Consider the following 24,931-nt stretch of genomic DNA (forward strand, 5'->3'; position numbering starts at 1 on the left):
ACCACGCGTATGGTAAACGGTTTCAGCCGTACGAAGAAAGCTTCGTATTCAAACCGTCAATGCGTCCGTTTCAGTAAAGGCAACGTGAAGTGCAGCAAGTACGAGTCACATACAATATTTCGAACGAACGCTAAAGAAAATATGCCACCGAAATATAAACCGGTAAATAATACCGCGCCATATAATTTATACATTATCAATTAAACTGTTTAACGCTCGGATTTAACTCCCGCACTCTTTTTGCATGGATAATTTTCGTAATTTTACTTATCGTCAACGTGTTTTGAAATTTGAGGTTAGGTCGAATTAACAAGATCCACTGCTGTGTCTACCGCGCTGCCACTCACAGGATAAAATAGAATGCGAACAGCGCCGACAATGTGGTATCGATTCTTTATGAAATCGAAGTTTGTAACGATAACGTAACGAAACGAGAGGAAAAAATTCATTATTGTGCAATTTCAAAATAACTTTCAAAGAGCTGGTTTTACAAAATGTGACTATGTTTCGTTTAGTATAGTTTACTAAATTTCAGACAATCCCAAAGATGCGAAGTAACGATTTGTCCTAAACTTGCATCGTTATAGTAACGTTACTAACTTCAACCTCATGATTTATTCGATTTCATCCTGGTTTCAAGTCAAATTGAAATGTTAGTTAAATCAGATTCAATTTTATAAACATTATGTTTGCGAAAGTCGTATTTGATTGTTAAAGTAGCTTGTTTTTTTTTTTTTTAATCGTATTTCCAATGATACGATATCTTGATGTAACGAAGTGAATGCTTCACAATTTGCAAACAATTCTCTATCATTGATATTCGTACAATGTGCCTAGAGCAATCAAGTACTCAATCTGATAATTTCGTTGCCACATTGCTCATTGGTAGCAACGTTGGTGGCTACAGCCAAAAAGTTAAAATCACGTTCTTTATATGTTTTATCAAAAAACCACACTTCATGCAGGGTGGAAGGACCTTTCCTCCGAAAATTAAACCGACCTCGTTACCACCTCAAACGCTGAACAGCATCCCGGGCGCCGAATCCGCATCGACATCTACTTCCAATAGCTTGGATCGCGAAGCTGAAGATAAATTTGAGGTGGAACTATGCTGGTGCATTCAACAGCTCCAGACAGCTCTGGAATCCGGAAAGCTTACCGAAAAACAGACACTGGATACTAGCAAGACATTGAACGTGTTAAAGAGTAATACAGCACCTTTGATCAAGAAAAGACAATTCATGCGGACTACGTTCGGCGATTATAGAACCAAAATGGCTAACGAACAGAAAAAACTCGGAAAAACTTCCACTCAAGTTAAGTTTACACCCTCGACCAACGATAACAAGAAATCGATTTTTCTCAGAAAGGCCGCAGCCACGGATGCTCATCCGAAACCGATAGAAACAAAAAACACTACCGGCTTCCGGATATTGCCGTCAGATAATAATTCTTTCAAATTCAACTTCAGCGACCCTCAAGTGTAAATTTATTACGAAACATAATTAGGTGTAAGCATTTTTCAACATGTATAATAAACCGTATTTATATTCTGTACACTATGCCTCATTTCCATTTGTTCAACATTCCGAATCGCATTCTCAAGAGAACTTAAAATTTTTATACAATTCAACATCACAGAATATTTTCAGAAAACTCTATTAAATATTTCGGTCTCACGACTTCTGAGGAAATTTCGTGAACTGAAAATGACGTCGAAAACGGTTAAAATTTTATTCAACATTTCCATCCATTTATGACGTGATTCAGACAACGCAGAGATTGCCAATTGTGTGTACCATAATCGAAATTAAATTACGTCTAACGTTGTCTGAGGATAAATATGGAAGTGAAAAATTGTTCATGAGGTCCCTGGATATTACCGGGTACGATCATTTAGTAATAATTCAAGTTAGTAACGATAAGACGTCGAGGTTCGATGGTACGGTGCCTGTCGCGGTCTCCGGCTTCCCATCCTGCCTTGACGAAAACAAAGTGTTCTTGTGCACGCGATTCACTGCCAGGCTCCGGCTACAACTCGCGATTCCGAAGTTCCTCGATTTGCCCCTCTTGTCTTACGGATAGGAGAGCAATCGCCTTGCGTGGCGAGCGTACCGTACGTGATAAATCGATTTTCCCCACGCTTATATTTAGGGGCTGCACTACGACTAGCAGTCACAGTTCTCACAGAATGCTCGGAGCCAGCACTTATCCTCGCCGAGGACGCTACGGCCTCACCACAGCTCCTGCGCCATCAACAGGAGCCTCGAACACCTTTCTAGTCCGCCCAAGGCTACCGTTGAGATCGTACACAAGGCCGAAGACCACCGCCAATCTTTTGAGCGGCGACGTCGCCGGTTACGGAAGATCCAAAAGACTGAAATCGAGGTAACGGAGAGGAACGATCTTTTTTTTTATCATACGTGTGTTCTTAGTCCCTTTTTTCAGTCTCTAAAAAGAATTTTTAAACGTTGTAGGATGAGATATTCGAACCAGAAAACAGCGTTCGCATTAGTATAATTATCATTGCGTCAATGTGAACAGAGAAATTTATTACAGAAAATTGAACGGGTACCAGAAGATAGAACCTACGAAAAAGAAGGCGCCCGATTATACCGATTTTGCGTACCGAGAAGCGGTTTCCAAGCTGAAATATTTGTTGGCGGAGTCATACACACCGAGAGTAACTCCTAGGTACAACGATGATGTAATTGCTAGAGATCTATCAAAAAAATCAGAATATGTATAATTGATGCAATTATTTTCCATATTTGTTTTTTCTCTTATATGTGGCTATGAAAAAACGTTGTTAGGAAATTACTGCACGGTGGCGGAAGATACAACGCTGACAGTAATCCCAAGATAAACATCGAGTCTGGAGAAGATACGGATGATCGGAGCCTGGTCAGCGAAGTCTCACAGATAAAAGCGTCAACTGGGATGCTGGGAAATCTTCCGCCTCGTTCCAGCCCGTATTTACCTCGTCAGAAGAATTCCCAATTATCGCGAGGCTGCAGTAACTTGGCTCTGCTCTCGAGAGATCCTCAATCTGCACCACCGGAATTAATGTCGTTCATAGAACGTCAGGAGGAGTACATCGAGCAGTTGGAAAGAGAGTCGCAGTACTGCAGAGACGAGCTAACGAATTTATTAGGCAAAGTTCGAGAGGTAGGATATACAAAGAAGAAATTTATTACGCGAGGATGCGGAGACCAGAGGGGGTTTATATTCCCAAAAGCAGTTTGTTGTGAATTTCATTGTTGTGACCTAAAATGATTATGTTTTCAGGTCGTCGCGGAGAACGAAACACTGCAGGACAAGAATAAGAATGGGTTTCTCAAGTCCGTTATTGACGACTACAATAATTCAGAGGAAGAAAATCGGGAACCAAACGAGGAGTCATCGTCTCGTGGGAACACCCTTGAACTCGGTAAAGGAACGCGCGTCAAGCTCCACAAGATCTTGGAGGGACCGAGCATAGTATTTGAGTCACGGATCAGCGAGCTCGAAGCCCAGCTTACGCAAGCTCGCGTGGAGCTTCGTAAAGCACAGGAAGAGAACCAAGCGAACTTGAGGAGGCTTTCCGAGAGCGGCGGGGGCGAGGCTGGACCAGAGATGAAAGCTCAGCTGGAACGGGCCCTTCGAGACAAGCGGGAAGTCGAGATGAAGGTGGAGGAACTTCAGAGAACCCTCTCGTCAGTGCGAGATAGAGAAGCCGACACGGCGCACAAGGCCAAAAGGACTTTGGACATTCTCGAACAAGCTCAGTTTGAAAAAACTCAGGCCGAAGCAGAAATGCGAAGGCTCAAGGACGAGCTCGACAGGCAACACGACAGACTCAGGGAAGCTACACAGGAAGCCAACCGACGTGTCGCCGAAGAGAGACATCAGATCGAACGCAGGTACAGCCAGCAGGTTGAACAGCTTTCCGCTGACGCTGCCTCCCACTGGGACGTTGCCAGCAAGTCCCAATTAGAGGCTGAGAAACAACGCAGGGAGATCGGAGACCTCAGGAGGGAACTGGCACAGAAACAGTCCCTCATTGACGAACTGAAGAAGGAACTTCAAAGCAAAATATGTAAGTTGTACAACAGCTATTTCACCATTTTTCGCAGAGAGTGAAGCATTGGAGTCCAGCAATTCGCGGGTGAGCACACTACCCATGCTCGACACTCCAGTAGTGGCGAAAGTATCCCAAGCAATGGTTGAACTCAGGTACCCTGACTTGTTATTTCCTCGATATCTAGCCGCCATGCAAAGCGACTTAAGCCAGGCAGTGGCCGAAAAAGACGCCGCTGAACAGGAGATATCCGCTGCGAAGTTGTCCACCGAAAGGGCGGACAGACAGGCTCGACAGGAGCAGAGTCGACTCCAATCTGAGATAAATTCGTACAAGCAAAGGCTGGAGAGAGCAGACGCAGACCTGGTCCACTGTCGCCGTGAAAATTTAAGACTGTCCGAACAGATTGCATCTCTGGAGAAAGAGGTGAAGAATAGCGTTTTCTCGTCGACTAAATGATTGATAGAAAATTTACACCACAAGTTGGACAGTGATTCAAAGTTTACGTTTGTTTCAGGTGAACCTGAGCAAGATGGTGAAGGAGGAGGAACACCGTACTCCCGCGGGTGTTACTCCAAGAGGAATAGATAATGACAAGGAGTTGGCATCGATGATAATGGACATAGAAACGAAGCATGGTGAGAATTTAATTTTTACGTGCCTGTGTTAGGTATACTGTCTTTTCTCTAGCGTTACGTGTACGTCTGTGATGAACGAATAGTATCAATATCCTGTGTATGTACGTACATAATTGCATGCTCCGTTGGCATCTGTGTGAGAAATCGGCACCATATTTGGCAATATGCCTAACATGGGCAGGACGACGACGCGTTAGCCAATTTATTTCGAATTCATTTATGGAATTGAATTTCTTAGCTACAACGGTCGCTGGCCTAGAAGATGCTCTGGCTAATCAGGCTTCTGTTGTCTCTCAACTATCACTCGAGTGCCAATCTCTCACACAGCGGCTAGAAGCCAACAGCGTGAAACACAAGTATAAATTAACATTCGTCTATAATTATTTTTCGCCATTTTATCTCCTTTTCTTCTTCTTTAGTTTCTCTCATTGTCATTTTTCACTGGCTTATCGTAGATTCCGCACTCCGTCAATGGGCGTTATAACATGTACTACTTGAATATCGACCCGTGCGTTAGTTGTGATCATTTTATACACCTGTTGCTACACTCTATGATGTACCAACTCGGGGGTATATATTCTGTGTTGACAGAGGGAATCGTTCAGAGCGATGAAGGAGCCATTGCCATGACCGCTTCGCCTCCCCCAACCAAGAAACGCACTGTTAAGGTCGATCTCAAAGTTAAAGTTGTTCCTAAAAAGAAGTCAGGTCGTTCAGATACCTCCAAGACGCCTCTATCAGCACAGTCATAGCACGTATCAAAGATTTAAATGCAAAACGATATATTTTGGAACGTCATTTAATTTAAGATACGATTAATAATAATATTAATCATTAGTTTCCTATTCGTAACTGAAGGAAAAGGAACAAACGCAAAAGTTCTGATACAGAAAATTTTCACTGTTTCATTCAGGGAAGAAATGGCCAGCCTACAAGACAACCTAAAGTATCTAACATCCCAAATACAAGACTCACTAGTCCATCAAAACGGTAATACATCATTCGCCTACACGTGACATACAATTATTATAATAATTATTAATAAGGTTTGGTGATTCATTGAAATATTCTTCATGCAGAACTTCCAGCTAAACCCGCGAATGTCAGGTCTGCGGCAGATCATTCAAACTACAATGAACCAGACCAGAACAGCAGAATTGCAACAGCCCAAGATCAGCGGCTACAATATTCACAAAAACCAGACGAAACCTACAACACGACGGAAGGAGCGAAATCGACGAGCAGCCCCGATGGCGCATTGACCAAATCAAGCGTCGACGATCCGTACTCGATGAGGACGACAGAACATCAAAAACAGGTCTTGCAACAAAGTCAAGTAGCTTATCCGCAGGAAAACGAGGATGTAAGAGGTGATTACGCTCCTCAGCGTACGGATCAAGATTACGCGGTTGAAACTCCAACGGAATCCGAAGATCAGCGCAATGAAAGACTGCAATACAGCGTCGCAAATGACTCTGAACAATCGCATGGCCAGGCTGAGGTACAGGGAGAGAACAATTACGAGCCAGAAAACGCGGAATTGGACTACAAAATGGAAAACTATGGCACAGACAATCAGATGAACTACGACCCCCAGTACACAGATCAATCCTACGACCAGTACAACATGCAGGAATACGGTCAGGACCAATACGATCAACAGGATGAGCACGATTACCAAGAAGGCCAGGCGGCAGCCGAGGGGCAATATGAGAGTGGAGATGGTTATCAAAACATGCAGTACGAGCAGGAATACGACCAGAATTACACTGCTGGTTATGACGGGAGCATTGAGCCAAGTGCTGTGCAGCCCGAGAATTATGGAGAACCACAGGGCGAAGCTGCTCCTGCATTTGACGAATCCGGGCCGACGAATAACGTCGCAGAACATTAAGTACGGTACGACATGATCTGTGTAATTTATTTGTTAAATTTTCATTCTCTACGTAAATACTGTAAACTCGACTTGGATATATCCGGTTAATTCCACGTGTGGACTCACTTAAGAAATATATTGTGGAAATGACTTACACCGTGAATTCGTAGGGTAATATTAAATAGCAATAGGTCTAGTGAAGGGGGTGTAATTGATGTATCAAATTATTGTTGGATAATAAAGTGTGCTATGAGGGATTATAAGGGCAACAAAAACAACACTAGCCGTTTACCGTGATCAAACAATCGGAATTCTGCAGCTCGTTGTTGTAATTATGAAATTTTTGAAAAGCTTGTTTATAGCGCTACTTTTGAAAGTAAATATATATTATACTCTGTAGAACTGAAACTGGAAAAATGGAAGGAGATATGGAAAATGACGAGCTTATTTAGATCGATCATATTTGCGATTCCCGGCTCATTGCTTCATACTACTTGAATCCCGTACCATAGACTTTGTGGATCAAAATACGTTGTAGCAAGAAGCACTGTTAGATGTTGAAAGTAACTACGATTATGCTGCAATAGATAAAAGTTTAAACGAAATGCAGGCATGCCATTTCACCACTCCTATCGCAGAACGCAAATTATGATAGTATCGATGGTTGTACTTTTCAAGGACGACATCCACTAAACCATTTGGCAAACGTCAGCCTCGATCACTTTGCTGTAATGATTGACGTTTTGCAGATTACAATCAATTCTCACAGCCGTTTGGTCAGCAAAAAGTGTTTATTAATTACTCGTAATAAATAACACATTGTCATCATTCACTCCGGAAACAAGTTTAGCGAATCTGAAACAAGTAAACCGTTAGAAGTTTTCATTTTGAAGCTAAGGACCCGATTATTAAATTTCATTCATTTCATGCACCACACCTGATGATCGATGGGTACTCCAGAATCCTGACTGCCTTAGATGGCGTAAATAAGTCACTGGAGAAGGCTGATGAAAGTGGTGCTAATGGTATCCAGAAATATTCGAATCTCTCCGCCTTTTTTACGTGGATATTTGAAGATACCATTTCACTGAGGCATGCAAATAATGCAAAAATGGATTTTACAAGTACGTATTTTAATATTATTAGGAAAGAAAAAATTATAAAGTACAGAGGCTGAGAGAGGTTACATATTATGGGTACGTCAGGTACAAAATTCAATACGTTTTACGTAGCAGGTGGCTCGTATGCTGTAAGACATAATTATCTACCAATATATTATCTTCCGATACATAAATCTAGATGGACGTTCATATAGTACATTATATACGAACATATAATATACATATATAACTCTGAAATTTATTTATTTCATGTTATTGTGCAAAATACAAAAATAGTAAAATCGTCGGAAAATATGATTAGTTTTCACTGTACATCTTTATATGTAAATTATACATGTATATCTATGCAATAGATATATTATATGTATATTATATATACACATGCATATTTCTTTCTCATTAATACCAGATAGTATTATCACACGCAATTAGTACTACAACTTTCCACTTCTTTTACCCTCTCTCTTTTTCTCTGTCATTGGCTATAATATTTACTATGATTAATAGTAAATAAAAAAATGATAAATCAACATAGGTCCAAAACGGACACATACTAAAAATGAAAGAGTTGAATTTATCAGTACGAATAAAATAAAACCAATTCAAAACTATGCAGTAAGTATGCGACGTAAGTGTGCTATCATGTTCCGAAAATAAAAAGTATTGAGCATATGTCCTAATGAAAATCAGAGGACAGAAAACTGGTTTTTAGCTTGTCTGCTTTTTTTTTCATGCATATGCGAGACGTCAGTATTCTACGTATTCATTTCTAATTTTCATGGTATTACCACGAGTAAACAGTAAAAGAAAAAGCACCACATTCAACGCAACAGGGAAGATTGGACAACACTTATCAGGTAAGAACAAGAATTTTCTCGTTTTTTTTTTTCACAAATCTGAGATACCAAGTAACTAATAGTGAAAATTTTGGATAAGGTCAAGGAAACATGATCCTCGGAAAAAAAACAAAAAAAAACACCTCAGGAACAGATCAGTTATTTTAGCAATAAGATCATTGGTACGCGGTGAAATGTAGCATAACAGAAAGACTCTGTTTCTTATACTTCTAGAGATGTATTTTATACAATTTTTTTTGCATTCTCTCATTTAATATGATAATGTTCCAAATTGGAATAAAATACATCATGCATTTGGTTGTTTGCTTAAATCTAAAAATATTGTTTCTCGTTTCTCGACATTACTATACCTGTAGTGGAAAATTGAAAAAAAAAAAAATTCCCATTTCGGACGATATACGGCTTACCGAATTGTAAATATATTATCAGAATTTGCAGAGAATGTCTGTATCATCTTTTTTTCGTTACATTAAAAAGCAAAAAAAAAAAAATGTTATTACGTACACATAGTGCTGTATGAGACGAAGTCGTTCGATTGTTGTTTTGAGAAGATTTGGTGAAAAAAAATCCTGGTCAACATACTTCAATCAAACTTTTTCATCGCTTGCTATAATAAATACTCTATAAATTTAAGACATGGTATAGCCAACCATTCAATGCTCTGACCCATGGCGAGATTTATGACATCTCTTTGTTCCTCCATTTTTTTTTTTTCATTTTTCCTCCTTTTCCGTCACAGTTGCTCAATTTTCACCATTTACAGCCCGTTCGGGGGCTGCTAACCTGAACAAAAATAAGGGTTTGTAACCTATGTTCAATCAAGATAACACTAAATATTACCGACAGCTTCCTCGTGATTGTAATTCTACTCACTGATGAATGGTTACAAAATCCTCAGCTAATATACTCGAAGTGTCTAGCGGAGTTAGAAACGCAAACTGGTGTGCTGGATGGTTTCTCGTATGATCTAGCAGAATGTCCATAATAGTCCGTCGATTGACTGTGTCCTATAAATTATTTATACAACAATTTATCAAATTTACTAATTAGCAATTTTTTGAATAGAATTAATCATTTTCTTACCATGAACACATCGAACTCATCAAGAAAGTAAAATGGCAGTTTAACGCACTCCCACAAGGCCAAGATGAATGCTACAGTCGAATATGAACGTTCACCTCCCGATAGTGATCTAGCATCATTGGTTGTCCTCTTAGCGCTGCCTGCAGGGTTGACGTCAAGTGACAACAGTCTGTTTTGATGGTCTATTGTAAGACTACCCTGTGTAAACAATTATAGTTATTAAGAAGTACGTCGACTTAAGCAGTGGGTACATACAACGGAAAAAAAGTCTATACCTTATATTGTCTTACAGCTAGGATGCTTTGGAACGACTGGCGTACTTTAGTGCCAATCTCTTTTTTCATTTGCTGATATATGCGTCTTCGTCCCTCTAATCGTTGCAAGTGTTCCTGTTGATTGAACACACAATTCTAACAGACTGACAAATAATCTCAGGAAAACTTGTCAAAAGCGAGAGATGACTTACATCGTTACTGATTTTCAAGGCAGAAGCAAATTCTGATACCTCTTCATACTTTTTCTTTTTTTCTTCCAAGTCAGCAGTAATCTGGTCTAGAGTGCCAAACTGCCTCTCTGCAGTTTCAATAGTTACCCTTAATTCTTCTAGCTTCTCTTTGATTGTCTTTGCAGATCTACAAGCAGAAATAGATGTCAAAGCGGAGGTAAAATTACCGAAGACTCAGCATCGAAATAATTTTCAAGTTTTCTTTGACCTGGTTCTACATATTTGACAAATGTATTGCATATGATTGGTCATATTGTTTAAAAATTTGATTGCAACCTGCTGGAAGTGGTTATTCTACAATTAATGGTAAACCATTTTTGGATAATAATAATAATAATAATAGTCTCGTTTTGCGAAAATAAACCTTTAATTACCTTTGTGTGTTAATTCTAGCAGAAAGTTTGGCTGCTCCTGCTACTGCTTTGCCAGTGACACGCTGCTGTATTTCAAGATCAGCGTTAAGTTTTTGTAGAGCTTGCTGAGCTTCTAACAACCTTCGCTCTCCATACTGTGAATTCATACTCAACAATCCTAACTCGTTCTCCTGTTCCCTTATCAATTTCTGTAACACAAAATTACTGTTAATCAAGTAGCTGATTTTTGCTTATTGAATACTTATTCGAAAACTGATTGATATATTATTGCGTACGCTCAACCCACATTTATAGCAAAAATATTACCTGAATTGGTTCAAGTTTCATATCAAGGCAATACATGAGATCCCTACACCTCTTTACTTCCGTCTCAGATGATTCAACTTCTTTTTGTAATCCAACCGTTTCCTTCTTCAGTTGCACGACTATTTTCGAATCCTTTTCTACTATTTGTATCAACTCATTCATTTCCGTCGTCTGCAAAAACGACTTAGTCAATACATGTGGCGACTTTGTACTATGAAAAGTACAACGATGGCCTCAAGAAGAGACTGACCACTTTATATTGGTACTTTTGCTAGTGAATTGTGCAAATATCTTCAACATATACTCACAAATACAGCAATAGAATTAGATTCATCAATTTCGGACTTGTCGCGAAGCTCGTTGATCTTAGTTTTTATTTTAGATTGGTTTGAGCGAAGTCTGGAAATGTTGCTGTTAACTTGATTCAGATCCGTTTTAGCTTGGTGTATACTCCTCTGGATCTGCTTGTGCTCGTCAAGTATTGTCGCTCTCTGTTCTTGAGCAAGGACTAGTTCTTCTTCGAAGGCTCTGTAGAGAGAGAAAAATTACTGACGATGTGTAATTCCAATTTAAAAACTATTTAAATAGTGACTGAATCAATACAGATATTAGAATCGAGATTACTTACTGAATAGCTTCTTTTGTCGACACTTGTAAACATTTTGCTCTCATTCCATGTCGTCCACCATAGCTTTTGTAATTTGGATCAGGAAAGAACTCATCACCCTGCAGCGTTATGGCCCTCTTACAATTTCGAGGTACTTTACGTCTGTCGGATAACATTTCACTGGCTTTTTGGCTGGTGGGTATCAATAAAATACACTCAACTTCTCGTTGATCTATTAAACAGTTAGCAACAATAGGATCTGATATCTCCATCATTTCCAATAGATTTTTGAATCCAGGCGCGCGTGTGCAATGCTGACTCACATCATGCATCTGTAAAGAGATTTACCACGGTTATAATTTTTTAAAAGTCCACTCTCGAAATGCCCTAATTTTATCTGAAAAAAGTAACTAGAAAAAATGTGTACACACCTTGTGAAAAAATTTACTGACGGAAATTTGTGGATTATGTTCATTCCCGAAGATTTCTTTCATTATCTGACCCAAAAACTTGGCATCCTGCATGTTATCTGCGCAGAAAGAACGTAAAGTTCCAAAGCCAAGAAAATTTTCGATGGCTGCTGCCCATGTTTGATCATTAACTTTTACATGAGCTCCTGCAATATCATAAGTGGTTAGCATTTACTTGAAATGCTATCATTATTTGAAACAGAAAATAAAATTGCTTCAAGGTATTTTAAAATAAGGGGAAACTGATAAAATTCTCCAACACTTTCTGGTTGATTGGCAAAAAAAATTCAATTCTTAAAACACTAACCATTGTACATGTATCAATACAACCAATGACATATTTGGAACATATTTTAAAGACAGTATATAATTACCCAACGGACCACGCGGCATTTGTTTAAACCTTCCTCTGTCATATTCTTCTTTGATACGGCGCAAAAGGCGTGGCATATTATGACCGAAAATTGTCACAGCGTTATCAGATTCCTGCTTCAAATCGTTCAACTGTCGTTTGATTTTTTCTGGAAACAAAATTGAAATAACAGACTATTTTACACAAGTGTTTCTAAAATAGTGGAATTTAATATTGCTGAAGCAGCAAATTGAGAATAAACTTACAAGGACAAGGTATTGAATAAGGTGCCACCACTTACTAATTATCGTGTCATTGTGGTCAATCTGTTGTTTCAACGCACGCTCTTCCTGAATCAGGTGATTGTAATTATTATTACGATGTATTTGTTCTGTCTGTTTAGTAAGCAACATTGCGTCAATTTCATTCAATTGTTCTTCCAGTTTGGATAATTCTTCCCTAACTCGGCGTTTCTCATTTTCAACTTGATTGCTATCACTATGGAAAAATACTTACGTTGCATTACCTTGTTTTTATGGATACTTAAAAAAACTAAGCATAACTTTTTTTTCCAAATTTGAATACGTGATCACTCCCAAGGAATATACAGAAATATCATGTGGAAAAATTTACGTCAGTAAGACGTTTTTTGTTTTCGCTTTAGATCAATTTTCGGTAACTTTTCAATTATTTTCAAGTATAGGAACACTGTTGTATATAGGTATGTAAAATAAAATTCTTACGCCTCCTGCCGCTGTATCTCCGTACGTAAAACATTAATGTCCTGTTGCATCCGTTTTATCTTACTCTGTGCCAATACCAATTCCTTGTGCTTTACAGAATGAGCTTCTTTATTAGATACTAGTTCTTGTTTTGCTGTTGCATATGCTTCTGAGCTGCCTGCAGCCTCATTTTTAATTTCCTGGATTTTCTCTTTGAATTCGCTGAAGATAATTGGAATAAATATATTGAAATATTAATTTTGCATTTTCAATACAATCGAACAAACACGCAAAGATAGAAGCGAATAGAAAGGAACAAGAAGAACAATTAATCTATTGAGTAACTCACTTGATTTTTGCTTTTATCCTTTTCTCTTTGATTTCTTTTGTCTTTATTTCTTCTTGATGATTCTCCACATTGTTCTGTTGCTCTTCCAGCCTCGTTTGAATCTGGCTAAGTTTACGTTCTTCTGCGATTGCCTAATTTTAAAAGAAATAAAAAACCTTGAATCAAATTGTTGGGTACAAAAAACTCGATTATTTTTGGCAAGTACATTGGCAGAGTTTTGATAGACAATTGTCTGTGATGAAATGGAATCGGAATTATATGAATTGTGCCATTAGAAATATCGAGTACTAACAAGTGCCCAGTGTAGTTCACTGTTTAAAGCTTCACGTTGAGCACGATCTCCTTCTATAGACTCCAACTGTTGAACAGTTTTTTCGAGTTTATCGATTTCTTTTTTCGTGGCACTTAGATGCTGGAATAAATTGTAAAAGTTTCATAAATTATTACGCCAATTTGCAATTTAACAAATCCAAAGGAACTGACGAAAATTTAGAAGTACCTCTATGCTTTCAATTAACCGCTGTCTGGTCTCTTCACTTGCTATTTGGGCATTTTTATAATTGTTTCCAATTTTCTCCAAATTGGTGGCCTTCATAAATAACTGATATTTTTCTTTGGGTCCAGCAGTGACAAGAAATGTCCTCGAGACGTCTTGATTCAAGATCGAAATAGGGTTATCCACTTGAATACTCATCTCTGCTATGATACGTTCCAGCTCATCCTTCTTGGACGATACTACTTCGCCTGATTTTTTAATTGTCACAAATTAATTAACACAAATGGTGCGTATGTCTAATTCTTTGAAGAACAAAGTTCCATCACATCTAAAATTATGTGTAACATATATAAAAAAAGATGATAAGAATACCGTTTGAGTTTTTTATCTTATATCCGGGAGCAGATCCAATTGTACGTCTAACCAAGATACTGTCTCCATATATCTCCGGTTTATAAGCCATGGGTCCTTCATTGCAAAGGGTGATTTCGATGACCGCACTGTTCCTCCCTTTCTTGACAAAATCTAAAAATACCGTGACAGAATTGATGCATTTTTCTTAATATCTTGCGTACGCAATATTAATATGCTTCTAAAATACCTTTGACAGAAGATCCTCTGCTTGTTGTATTTGCTTTGGCGCCAAGTCCTACAACCAATGCTGTTAGAAGAGCACTCTTACCACTGCCATTGCGCCCAACGATGAAATTTACATTCTTGTTAAGGTATATTTCTAATGCATCGTGGCACATAAAATTTCTCACAAATATCCGCTTTATTTTTCCAGTAGTCTCCTGTAAAAATTTTATTTGATCAATTTCTACTGCGAATTTTAGCAACAGCTAATTAAGCATATTTCTATAGAAATTTAATCCCACTAAATAATTGCGACGTAGATCAACAGGCGAAAACAGAAACTCGAATATTACCACAGAAAAAAAATTAAACGATAAGAGGTTATTTTGCGAAGAATAAGAAATCGCACATACCGTGATATCTTCATCTGTCGACGAATTAGCTTGAGAAACTGAACGTCTGGCAACCTTACTCGGATACGCATCGCGATCCGAGTTTTTCCGTTTTCTTCTTTCGTTACTCATAATCTTTGAGATTATTTAGCAAAAAAGGTCATCGTACACTTTACCGCGATTCAAAACCACCGAACTGTATCGCCGTTGTTGGGGTTTCCGATTGACTCGCACCAACTCGCATAATACAGAGCTTCTATGAATATCGCGATGTTATCCGTTGGATCCACGAGAAAGCGGCGCTCTTGTCAATTCAAAATGCAAACCACATAAACGCAAGAATAGTACAACATTGACGTCATCATAACTATTTAGCGTCTTCATTTCAGATGATTTTACTTCTCAGTTCTCACGCTGCGTTCTAAAATTCTGATTCAAATCATGGACTCAGAAGGCGTGCTTTCCATTTACTGATTCAAGTCGACTTGTGTCGCTATTTCTGGTGTATTCCTTTGCCCAGATTGGCCGGTTACACCAGAAACAGCGACACAAGTCGATTTGAGTCAGTAAGTGGAAAGCACCCAAGCTGACCATGATCGGCAGATGCGGAACAAAAGTTGTCTTTATGAACGCATCTTCGGTACTGATTCACTCGGTGAGCTAGTGGTCTAGGTTTATCTTCCTACACCGTGATGTATTTTATTGTACAAAAGCCCGTGGCTGTACAAGTCGTCGCGTATCTCTACTGCGACAAGAAATGTGTCTAATTATCAGGAACAGAGGATGTATTATTCGGTGTATGTAGCGAAGTAACGAGAACCTCTTATACGTAGTATATAGATGACAATAAAATAACTATTCCGTTATCGAGGACATCCTGAAAATAGTATGTCTTCGGCAGGGAGGGAGACGAGAATGTGTTGTGTTTGTGCAAAGTTAATAAGTACGGGACGTTAACAGGCATTGCCCCAGTCTTAATTCTTGCGGCGAGTGACTAACTTGGGTGGTTATTTAGTTTCTTACTTTGTTGTAATCAAGTGTCAATAAATAGCGTATACATCGTGATTCCTTGTTACGCATTATACGTGCATCATCTTTGTGTTGAATATCCGGAGAGAGAAAAAAGACGCCGAACAAGCATCGACCAAGACGTGCGACCAGAAATTTTTGAGCAAAAAAATTGACGTAAGAAAGTACAATCATCGTCACTTGTGAAGAGACACTTGTGCAGACTCCGCACGGCGAGTTGCACTTGTTTTGTGCCGTAGGAGTAAAATAATAATAGAACGGTACCCATAATCGTGTAACGCGTCGAATCCTAGCCGTTGAAACGTATAGCATTAACAAGAGCGTAACAGATGATTTTATTCGATATGCGACTTCAGGCTGACCACATCTGTTATCGCCGCGAGTTTATTGCAAATTGATCGGCTAATCAGCGGAAAAGATTCAAGGCTCTTCAATTAAAACAAAACCTTTCACTCGAGCAATCAACGATGGCCGCTACATTCGACCAGTATGACAAATCCAGGTACATATAATTACAAAGTCACTTGCATCGCACATTGTGTATACATGACTCAAATCGCTCGTGACATTGCTTCGTAATCGTACGTCGGAATTCCTCTGTGTTGCATTTCGATTCCAACACACGTTCCGTAAGAACTTATTGCCCAAATCTATTCGGCATGCACACACGTACATCCATTTACCAAATACAATTATTTTTTTAGTTCTATCTCCAACACGCAATCAGCTCATATCATGTGCTTAACATAGTTACGGAATTCTTCGTTTCTCTTTGCCATAATTTTTATTAATTTCATTGATATTTTTTTAACAATGAAGCTGGAGAGGAACAAATGAAATTGACGTAAAGTAATGAATCACGTTCTTCTTCGTAATTATTCTATCGTTGTTTTTTCTTTAACTTTGTCAATTTTTTTTCCGCTCGTTACTTTTCACGAGATTAAAGTTAGTAATTATGATGTCACGGAATGTGGATGGTAAAAAATTAATATTTTGTTTCCTGAGTATGACTAATGGAATTGATTTTTCCAAATATGATTATTATGATTCGTTCTATCGGAGTTTGAATTTGACATGAATTTGAAACTACCAATGAGTGTCAGATAATATTCCTGGAATTGCGAAATAACAAGTTTTTCTAAAAATGCATTGTTACAATAACGTTGCAGACTTAAACCTCGTCATTTTTCTCACGTTCTTAATTTCAAGTCTTTTTCTGGTATAAATAATTGTAATGCTAACTGAATACGTTTTCTTTTTTTAGTTGGTATTTTGGTACTATGTCAAGGCAGGATGCGACGGATCTATTGATGAGTGAAAAAGAAAGTGGTGTATTTTTGGTGCGAGACAGTACGACTATCCATGGAGATTTTGTCCTATGCGTTAGGGAGGATAGTAAAGTTAGTCATTATATTATAAACAAAATACAACAAGGAGATCAGATACGGTATAGGATTGGCGATCAAATGTTCCCTGACATACCAAACCTTCTGGCTTTTTATAAACTACATTATCTGGATACAACGTCACTTATCAGGCCTGCGTCTAGGAGGATTCAAAAAGTTATTGCCAAGTATGACTTTGAAGGCAGTGATTCCGATGACTTACCATTTAGAAAAGGTAATTTTGTTTCCTGTCTCTTACTGTATAACTTGCGTTCATTAGATTTCTCATATATCAATATCATTATCAAATATCATTAAAATTACTATAAAATCACTAAATTACTTTTCACTGACAGTAAAATCAATGTAATAAATAACCTGTAAAGCATCGTAATTTAGGGGTTCAACCTTAAAAAACTTTTACAAGCTCTAAAAATTTTCTCTTTTATTAAATATTTATAGACATAAAATTGCCGTGATTAGAAACAGACAATCGCACAACTCGTTGAATGAAATTGTGAACTTTGTAAAGCGGTAATGTTGTGTAATTATGACTATAGTTGAATTATATGAATGCAAAGAGGGCAAAAAAATGTAATGACTCGTACACTCCTTCTTACTACTGCTGATGAATCACAGTATCCAAGATATTCAACAATGGTTCAATGTAGGCAAATGGACAAAAATAGAATTCTGTTACATTGGATAAGGAAAAAACAGACAGAAACAAAAAAAAAAACAAGTTGAATGACGACTAAGATTTCCATTGATTTACTTCAAAGGTGAAATACTGACGGTAATATCGAAGGATGAGGAGCAGTGGTGGACAGCCAGGAACAGTGTGGGTCAAACAGGATCTGTTCCAGTTCCATACATCCAGAAATACGAGGAGGACAGTATGACATTGTTGGAGAATAGTTCACGGCCTGATTCTGGGGGTAGCTGTAGTTCGAATTCGAATTTACTTCAGCAACAGCAACAGACACAATCCCAGTTACTTCTTCAAGAGACCGGACAAACCGGTATACCAAGGCGATCTAACATTCAGAGAACTCTGCCTGCCTTTGCTAAGGTTAAACAAGCCAGAGTACCAAATGCTTATGATAAAACGGCACTCAAGCTTGAGGTTGGTGACATGATTAAAGTTACTAAAACAAATATCAATGGTCAGTGGGAGGGTGAATTGCATGGCAAGACTGGACACTTTCCTTTCACGCATGTCGAATTCGTCGACAGTGAGAATGGCGACGGTAATCAAGAGATGTGAAACCAAGGTGCAGCAAATGTGTAATCAATTTAGAAGGCTGCGTCGTAAGCACTTTTTTTTTCCCCCCCCTCTATCATCACCATCGTCATTCATTGCTGTTTATATTAATGCAGGAAAAATATTTGAGTCATTTATTACATAATATTAGAAAAGCAAACAAAAAATTTAATCAATCATTTCTATTCGTCCATTCCAATTTTGCAGTTTCGTATATATTCTATTTCAGTTTATATGAATTGCATATCAATATTCGTGAATTTTTTTAAAATTAGGCGGTTCTTGATAATTCCAATTAGTACTTGATTTTATGAAAGTGAACAGTTCTGCTGGACACTCGACAACGACGATGAAATTGCTGCGAATGTATTAGTAATTTGAATACAAGGTGAAGTACATTTTTAAAATCACAAAAATCTACCAAATTCAGCAGTATCAGAAATTGTTGTCAATTTTTTTTTTAAATCAACGAAACTTCCAATTTAAACCTATTTTGCTGAAAAATATTGTACAAACATAATATACTTACGTAAAATTAATATGTAGATAGTTGAAGTTAGAAAGACCAAATGCTCTACGCAATCCGACATTTTTAAATAAATGGCATTTAATTTGGGGTTCGACTAATTTTTTTATTCTGCTTTAATCAACAAGTGATTGTATAGTTATGTGCGAAATATCCCATGCATTAGTATAGACAGTCTTTTGTTAGCCATAAATCGTGCCACTAATACATCAAGTCAGGGTTGTAGAACGTTCACTTGAAAAGTCTGAATACCAAACCTTAACTTCTTTTCTTCACGAAGATCTGCATTCTAATGACCAAAACATTTTCATAAAAATAATACGAACCAGAGGAAAGACAAAGCAAGATTTCATTTCATTTTGCTATTTTTGATACCTCTAAATTCTTCCTTACATTCGTTCGTTACAACGCACAAATTGATGAAATGTATTTTCTATTCATAATATCCGAAGCTGGTATTTTCACTCTTCAACAATTTGTACAGGCGATAACCCAAAAATCTTCCAGTTAGTACGTGCAGTATTAATCAGAAATAAGAATATAAGGAAAGAATTGAATAAAAGTACTGTGGTTGAAATAACGGGAAAGGAAATATCTAATAGCTGAATGATTCTATTGCCACATATTTTTCGTACATATATAAAAAAAATAATTATATATATATATATAATATACATACACAAATATATGTATAGTCTTGAAAAAAACACAAATCTAATCACATTTGCAATAAATCTATTTACCAAAGGACGTATATTGTCCGATAATTCAAAATAATCATGCACATACACGCAGAAAAAATGTATTGTTTTTTATCTCATTTATACACAATTATCATTAATAATGTGATCAGCTTACGACGTAAGAATTGTCTGATAAGATGTGAAGTTTCTTTTGATCGAAACATATGTATGTTTTGATGACACAAATATTGTCAGTAACTTGGAATGTAAAATAGGCAGCACTGTGGGTGGATTTTTTCTGTTTTTTTTTTTTTTAAATTTAACTATTTTTCCCATTTTCGATTCACCTGCATTGGCAGAATCACAGAAAAAGTCTGGCCATATTTTGTATAGATTAAAAATAGTGTATGACCGTGCCATTGTGTATACTATTCGTCGTCTTTGGTGCTTAAGATTTATAATTTGAATTGTCACAACACCATTTTAGATGATAATAACATTATAATATGGCATGTATTTACCAAATTTATTAAATAATATTTAGATTACGTTTTACCATACTTATAATAGGTAAAAATTCTTGTAATGTATAGTAATTAAATGTTTAAACGTTATAAGATTATTCGATCTACAATGCCGTCACGCAATAATAAACTAGACCGATTTATAAATGCGCAATATGTTCATAGATGATGAATACCTGAAACCAAAATGTCTGCAAGCCGTGAAATTTAAAGAAAAAAATATACATTTCTTAACATCACATGCAAACACTAAGGAAAGGAACAAAATTACAATCCTACAAAAATCCTGACCAAAAGAAGAGACGAATAAAAGTAAAAATTGCGTTTCAGGTATGTATAAAAGACACGCATAATGTGTATGTTATTAGGGTAAAAGTATGCCACATACTTTTATCTATCGCTGTTCGCTTGGTATGATTAAAAATTCCTTCAGCGCGTTTAAATGTGTAGAGAACCGAACATGATCACTATGACTGGGAAATGTTTATAATAAAAGTGATATTTGTATATTTTTGTAACATGCGCACATACCTACCTATGTATATTCAGGTTTCGTTAGTTATTTTGGTTGATAATAGTATACGGAGCAGAACACTCTTTTTTGAGCTGGTTATTCGATAAATAAAATAAAATGCTTAGGATGAAAACTAGATAAATAACATAGAGAATTATGTATGAGTAGAATAAAAAAAAAAAAAAGAAGCCGCGGTAGGTAGCTAATTAAGTAATTGTATTATTAATTTATAATAAAATAAAAAAACATGATTTTAAAATAAAAAGTAACAGTCATTTTTAGCCAAGAACACCTACTCGGGAGAAAAATCTACAAATTTAATGCATTTCGAACAATTGAATTGTTACGTTATATATATTTTTTACCGCTTACAAATAATATACATATAAATACACACTACACAGTAGCTCTAAATTCCTAGTTATTAAAATAAAGATTTTTTTCTTTTACAGAACTGACTGCTAAATACCGCCAAATTCCCCATTTAGGTATCAAGTTAAGTTCGGCTAATACATACAATATAAATAATCGGATCCTCATTTTTTGTTTTGTACAATTCATTCCTTGAACATCGATCGTTAAAAATTTGACTTGCGTTCAATTTTAAACATTGGTAATTTAATCATCTTCTTTTTTGTTCATTCAAGTTTCCTCTGTTATATCCTCTCCATTTTCGCGTGACCTTTTCCGCGAAGAAGTATCAATGGCTTTCATCTTGTACTTTAGATAAGTTTATTTTTCGTTCTTGAAAGTTTAACGAGCTAATTGCGTTATTAACGCTGCGCACATTTCGAAGAATTCCATTGTGTGGTGACCCGTTAGTTGCGACTGGGTATTCATAGAATCTGTAAAATTAATAACAAAAGACGTAGCTATAAATTGCGGATCAAACTCTTCGTATTCTGCAAATAAGTTATCGAAATTGTCAGTAACAAACCTTCATTGACGCTTTCTGTGTCCTCGCTTGATCTCGATTTAAAATCAAGCAAGTAATTTTTGTAATCTACTTGATAGAGTTGCAAAGACATCTTGCTGTATTTATTAGTCACTTTGTTCTTGTGTCTAACTCGGACACTGTACGCATTGATAATTTTCCATTCCTGTATTAAACATAGGCACGTTAAAAGAGTTGAAACTAGCAAGTTGACGCATGACTCTTTGCAATTCGATATGTCACTCACAAAATTGAGAGCTGCCATAGCGCGATACACTTCATTCATAATATCGTTAGGCTTTGACTGAGACCTAATACCAAGATGCCACTTGGATCGCTTCACAGGTGTTCCACGGCTCGCACCACTTGCTCCACTTTGAGTCTGCGCTGAAGCTCCACCTTGAGAGTTTTTGGTTTCGCGCAATGCTGAAAAACGTCAATCAACTGTCAAGGAATTCAAAAGTACGAAACCTCTCTATACAATACATCTGAATTCTTGACGTTTGGAATAAATCTGAAACCCTCTCAACTCTGTTGCACATAGATAATCTAAATTTTTTTTTTCAAAATTAGAGGCTCAATTGTCTTTGATTCGAAAAGCAGGTGGTTTATACTAACGAGCGATTCTCTCCGGATGAGGACGTAATGGACTGTTATTTGATTCGCTCGGACTAAAGGCAACTGGTGGAGGACTGGAGGCGACGTAAAAGTCCTTGTATTCCGCTTTCGCAGCTTCATCGGCGATCCTTTTATTATCAATTATTAGATGATAAGCAATTGCCAATTGATCGTGAGGGTCGCAGCTCAGTAACGCAGAATGTACTTCACTATCCTTGACGTTGAACTTTTCGCAAACCTCACTAACAGCCCCTGTATCGATCACGGAAGAGTCTTGCTCGACAGGCGAAGGAAATAGATAAGTGGGCAACTCTTTCTGGAACCACTCGTGCTTTCTGTTTCGTAAAGAAAGGTAAAAAAAATAAAACCCATTTCAATCATTATATCATAGAAATAATTATGACAGAAATGAAATTGGTAATTGAACATTCAGATTTTTTTTTTCTCGATATCCAATGATGCATATAAAATAATGTATTATGCTGAGAATCTACTGGTATCAAAATAAGAGATGACCTGTGACACGGAGGTATTTGAAAAAATGTATTGAATTTGAACAACTTACTTTATATCTTCTATGGTAGCCCTTTTCATCGGATCAACTTGCAGCATATGACATAACAGACTGACCACAGATTTGTTCAAATATTCCGGAATAGGAAAAATGCCAGCTGAAAATGGGAACAATAAATCGTCAAAAACTCTATCCATGTGTGATTCGATGAATGAATCGAACTCTAAGTTGCAAAATCAATAAAAATATTAATCCTACGTCGTACAACTTACTTTTAATTTTTCTAAACAAAGTTGGCACATGCTCGTCGTCAAAAGGTAATGTGCCGCAAAGCAGTGCATAAAGAATAACTCCGCAGGACCAAATATCGACTTCCGGACCTGCGTATAATTTTCCTGAGATAACTTCAGGTGCCGCATAATTCGGAGAGCCACAAGATGTTCTTAAAAATTCTCCATCGGTCATCATATTGGATAGGCCTAAAGTTTAAGCAGTAAAATAAAATTGAATCATTCTTTCTTCTATAATCAACAGTTCTTCATCAGTTAATTTTAGTTGTATTACAAATTTTATCAACGAAAATTGTTAGCTATGGTTATTTCTTACCAAAATCTGCTATCTTAACATGGAGATTATGATCTAGCAGTAAATTTTCAGGCTTCAAATCACGGTGAACAATCATGTGTCGGTGGCAGTAATCCACACCAGATATAATTTGCTGAAAAAACCTTCGGGCTTCGTGCTCCTTGAGCTTTCCATGCTTGACTATATAATCAAACAATTCCCCTCCAGATACATATTCCATGATCATGAAGATATCCGTTGGCGTGCTTATTACTTGATATCTGTATTGAAAAATTGAAACTGCATTCAAATTTAAAGAAAAAATAGGATTAACAAAGATAGAAGATTAACTGGAAAGTTTTTATCATCTGAAGAACTACCAGTCATTATAAGTTGTCATAATAAGCTGGCAATAATCAAAGGCAACTTTTAAAATTACCTAGCACAGAAATCGCTGTAATTTTGTGCATGAACACCAAAAGAAGCTCAGTAGAAATTAGTTCATTGTTTTAAACAGCTCTATTGCTAAGATTAACATGTATCAAGTAAAATAAAAGCAAGTATATTTATATTAAAATATCATGCAGCATGAAACTTGCAGTTTAATAATGTGAGGATGTCGAAACAGTTTGAGATTTTGAATCTCTCTTCGTATCTTCCCAACAACATCGAGACTTTTTATTTTTTGACGGTTCAGGATCTTCACAGCGACCTTGAGCTTGGTCAGCGCATGTTCTCCGACTAAAATACAAATCAGAAAAAGATTCAGCTTACTCTTGTAAGCAAAGCAAAGTAATCGACGTAACAAGGGTTTTAAAATAGGAAACGAAGGCAATTTGAATACAAACTTTTAACTTTCCCAAATGTTCCCACGCCCAGTGTTGGCCCGAGAGTGTAGTGGCCTATCTTGACGATGGGCTGAGGCTGACCTGACTGAATTTTATCAGTCATTTTTGAATGCCCTAAAATACGATTTCAAGGCACAATTATTAGTCCAGTACTTGGAGAGCAACTAGCAGTTGGCTCGATTAGCTAACGGCTCTGACAGCAGAAAAATAAATAAAATTTTTCCATTACAGGCAAAGGTGTATTGATGAACGGAGTCAGAGAAGGAGAATGTAAATTTGAAAATTAAATAATAAGACAGTCAATAATTCTGCGTCTATGACATGATAATAGATATATAATCAGGTATGCGGTAATATATTGTCGTCTGACACTTTCATTAGCGAAAATTGAATTGAAGTAAAGAATAATTGATTGTTACCTATTTAAGGGTGTCAATTATGCATGCGGTGACGAATATGATGACCTCCGTTCGCGGATCAAGGAAACATTGTTAATTTTAAGCAACATAAAATATACCTAAGGTAAATAAGCGATGTGGGAACGTGTATTATCACCTGACATTATTTACTATCCATGGTTGTAAAAATATTATATTTTTGACCCAGGAGGCAGGGCCGCATTTGCACTTGAGCACAGGCTTCAGCTAGCCTCAACTACCTGGTGGAGTTCTTAGAAACTGTTGAGAGTATTTCAAGCTTCCGAACGTCGCCGAGGGCGGCGCTCGCATCACTGCAACAGCCAAC

The 24,931-nt window shown here is 37.1% G+C and overlaps 5 protein-coding genes across 8 annotated transcripts; 3 read left to right on the plus strand and 2 right to left on the minus strand.

The window, feature by feature from the left end:
- The first annotated feature begins 39 nt into the window (after window positions 1-39).
- LOC124182059 (UPF0488 protein CG14286) lies at window positions 40-1,599 on the plus strand. Its single transcript, XM_046568846.1, has 2 exons — window positions 40-162; window positions 966-1,599. The coding sequence occupies exons 1-2, from the start codon at window positions 142-144 to the stop codon at window positions 1,485-1,487; spliced, it is 543 nt and encodes a 180-aa protein (XP_046424802.1). The 5' UTR covers window positions 40-141; the 3' UTR covers window positions 1,488-1,599.
- Window positions 1,600-1,768: 169 nt separating this feature from the next.
- LOC124182056 (serologically defined colon cancer antigen 8 homolog) lies at window positions 1,769-6,852 on the plus strand. Of its 2 annotated transcripts, none has more exons than XM_046568841.1 (9): window positions 1,769-2,388; window positions 2,560-2,694; window positions 2,814-3,168; window positions 3,289-4,078; window positions 4,248-4,486; window positions 4,578-4,698; window positions 4,937-5,054; window positions 5,612-5,688; window positions 5,778-6,852. In XM_046568841.1, the coding sequence occupies exons 1-9, from the start codon at window positions 1,940-1,942 to the stop codon at window positions 6,590-6,592; spliced, it is 3,099 nt and encodes a 1,032-aa protein (XP_046424797.1). In that variant the 5' UTR covers window positions 1,769-1,939; the 3' UTR covers window positions 6,593-6,852. The 2 variants fall into 2 exon arrangements, with proteins under 2 accessions (XP_046424797.1, XP_046424796.1); XM_046568840.1 differs by lacking the exon at window positions 4,937-5,054 and adding an exon at window positions 5,290-5,443 and having other exon boundaries at window positions 1,771-2,388.
- A 2,346-nt stretch (window positions 6,853-9,198) lies between these two features.
- On the minus strand, window positions 9,199-15,167 carry LOC124182055 (structural maintenance of chromosomes protein 6). Its single transcript, XM_046568839.1, has 19 exons — window positions 14,806-15,167; window positions 14,418-14,610; window positions 14,189-14,341; window positions 13,820-14,064; window positions 13,613-13,732; window positions 13,321-13,451; window positions 12,993-13,193; window positions 12,551-12,747; window positions 12,272-12,418; window positions 11,859-12,043; window positions 11,449-11,759; window positions 11,129-11,348; window positions 10,821-10,991; window positions 10,515-10,702; window positions 10,102-10,267; window positions 9,911-10,024; window positions 9,636-9,833; window positions 9,426-9,559; window positions 9,199-9,335 (listed from the first exon to the last, which is right to left on the minus strand). Exons 1-19 carry the CDS (start codon window positions 14,914-14,916, stop codon window positions 9,296-9,298), a joined length of 3,225 nt encoding a protein of 1,074 aa, XP_046424795.1. The 5' UTR covers window positions 14,917-15,167; the 3' UTR covers window positions 9,199-9,295.
- Window positions 15,168-15,473: 306 nt separating this feature from the next.
- Window positions 15,474-21,390, plus strand: LOC124182058 (adapter molecule Crk). Its single transcript, XM_046568845.1, has 3 exons — window positions 15,474-16,315; window positions 17,078-17,433; window positions 17,981-21,390. The coding sequence occupies exons 1-3, from the start codon at window positions 16,281-16,283 to the stop codon at window positions 18,463-18,465; spliced, it is 876 nt and encodes a 291-aa protein (XP_046424801.1). The 5' UTR covers window positions 15,474-16,280; the 3' UTR covers window positions 18,466-21,390.
- Window positions 19,990-24,847, minus strand: LOC124182057 (5'-AMP-activated protein kinase catalytic subunit alpha-2). 3 transcript variants are annotated; one of them, XM_046568842.1, is made up of 10 exons: window positions 24,743-24,847; window positions 24,188-24,301; window positions 23,939-24,080; window positions 23,382-23,620; window positions 23,048-23,254; window positions 22,827-22,932; window positions 22,262-22,596; window positions 21,891-22,069; window positions 21,647-21,809; window positions 19,990-21,554 (listed from the first exon to the last, which is right to left on the minus strand). In XM_046568842.1, the coding sequence occupies exons 1-10, from the start codon at window positions 24,747-24,749 to the stop codon at window positions 21,463-21,465; spliced, it is 1,584 nt and encodes a 527-aa protein (XP_046424798.1). In that variant the 5' UTR covers window positions 24,750-24,847; the 3' UTR covers window positions 19,990-21,462. The 3 variants fall into 3 exon arrangements, with proteins under 3 accessions (XP_046424798.1, XP_046424800.1, XP_046424799.1); XM_046568844.1 differs by having other exon boundaries at window positions 24,705-24,836; XM_046568843.1 differs by having other exon boundaries at window positions 24,607-24,820.
- Window positions 24,848-24,931: the final 84 nt, after the last annotated feature.

This window comes from Neodiprion fabricii, chromosome 5, assembly GCF_021155785.1.
Source record: "Neodiprion fabricii isolate iyNeoFabr1 chromosome 5, iyNeoFabr1.1, whole genome shotgun sequence".
In the NCBI taxonomy this organism is placed as follows: Eukaryota; Metazoa; Arthropoda; class Insecta; order Hymenoptera; family Diprionidae; genus Neodiprion; species Neodiprion fabricii.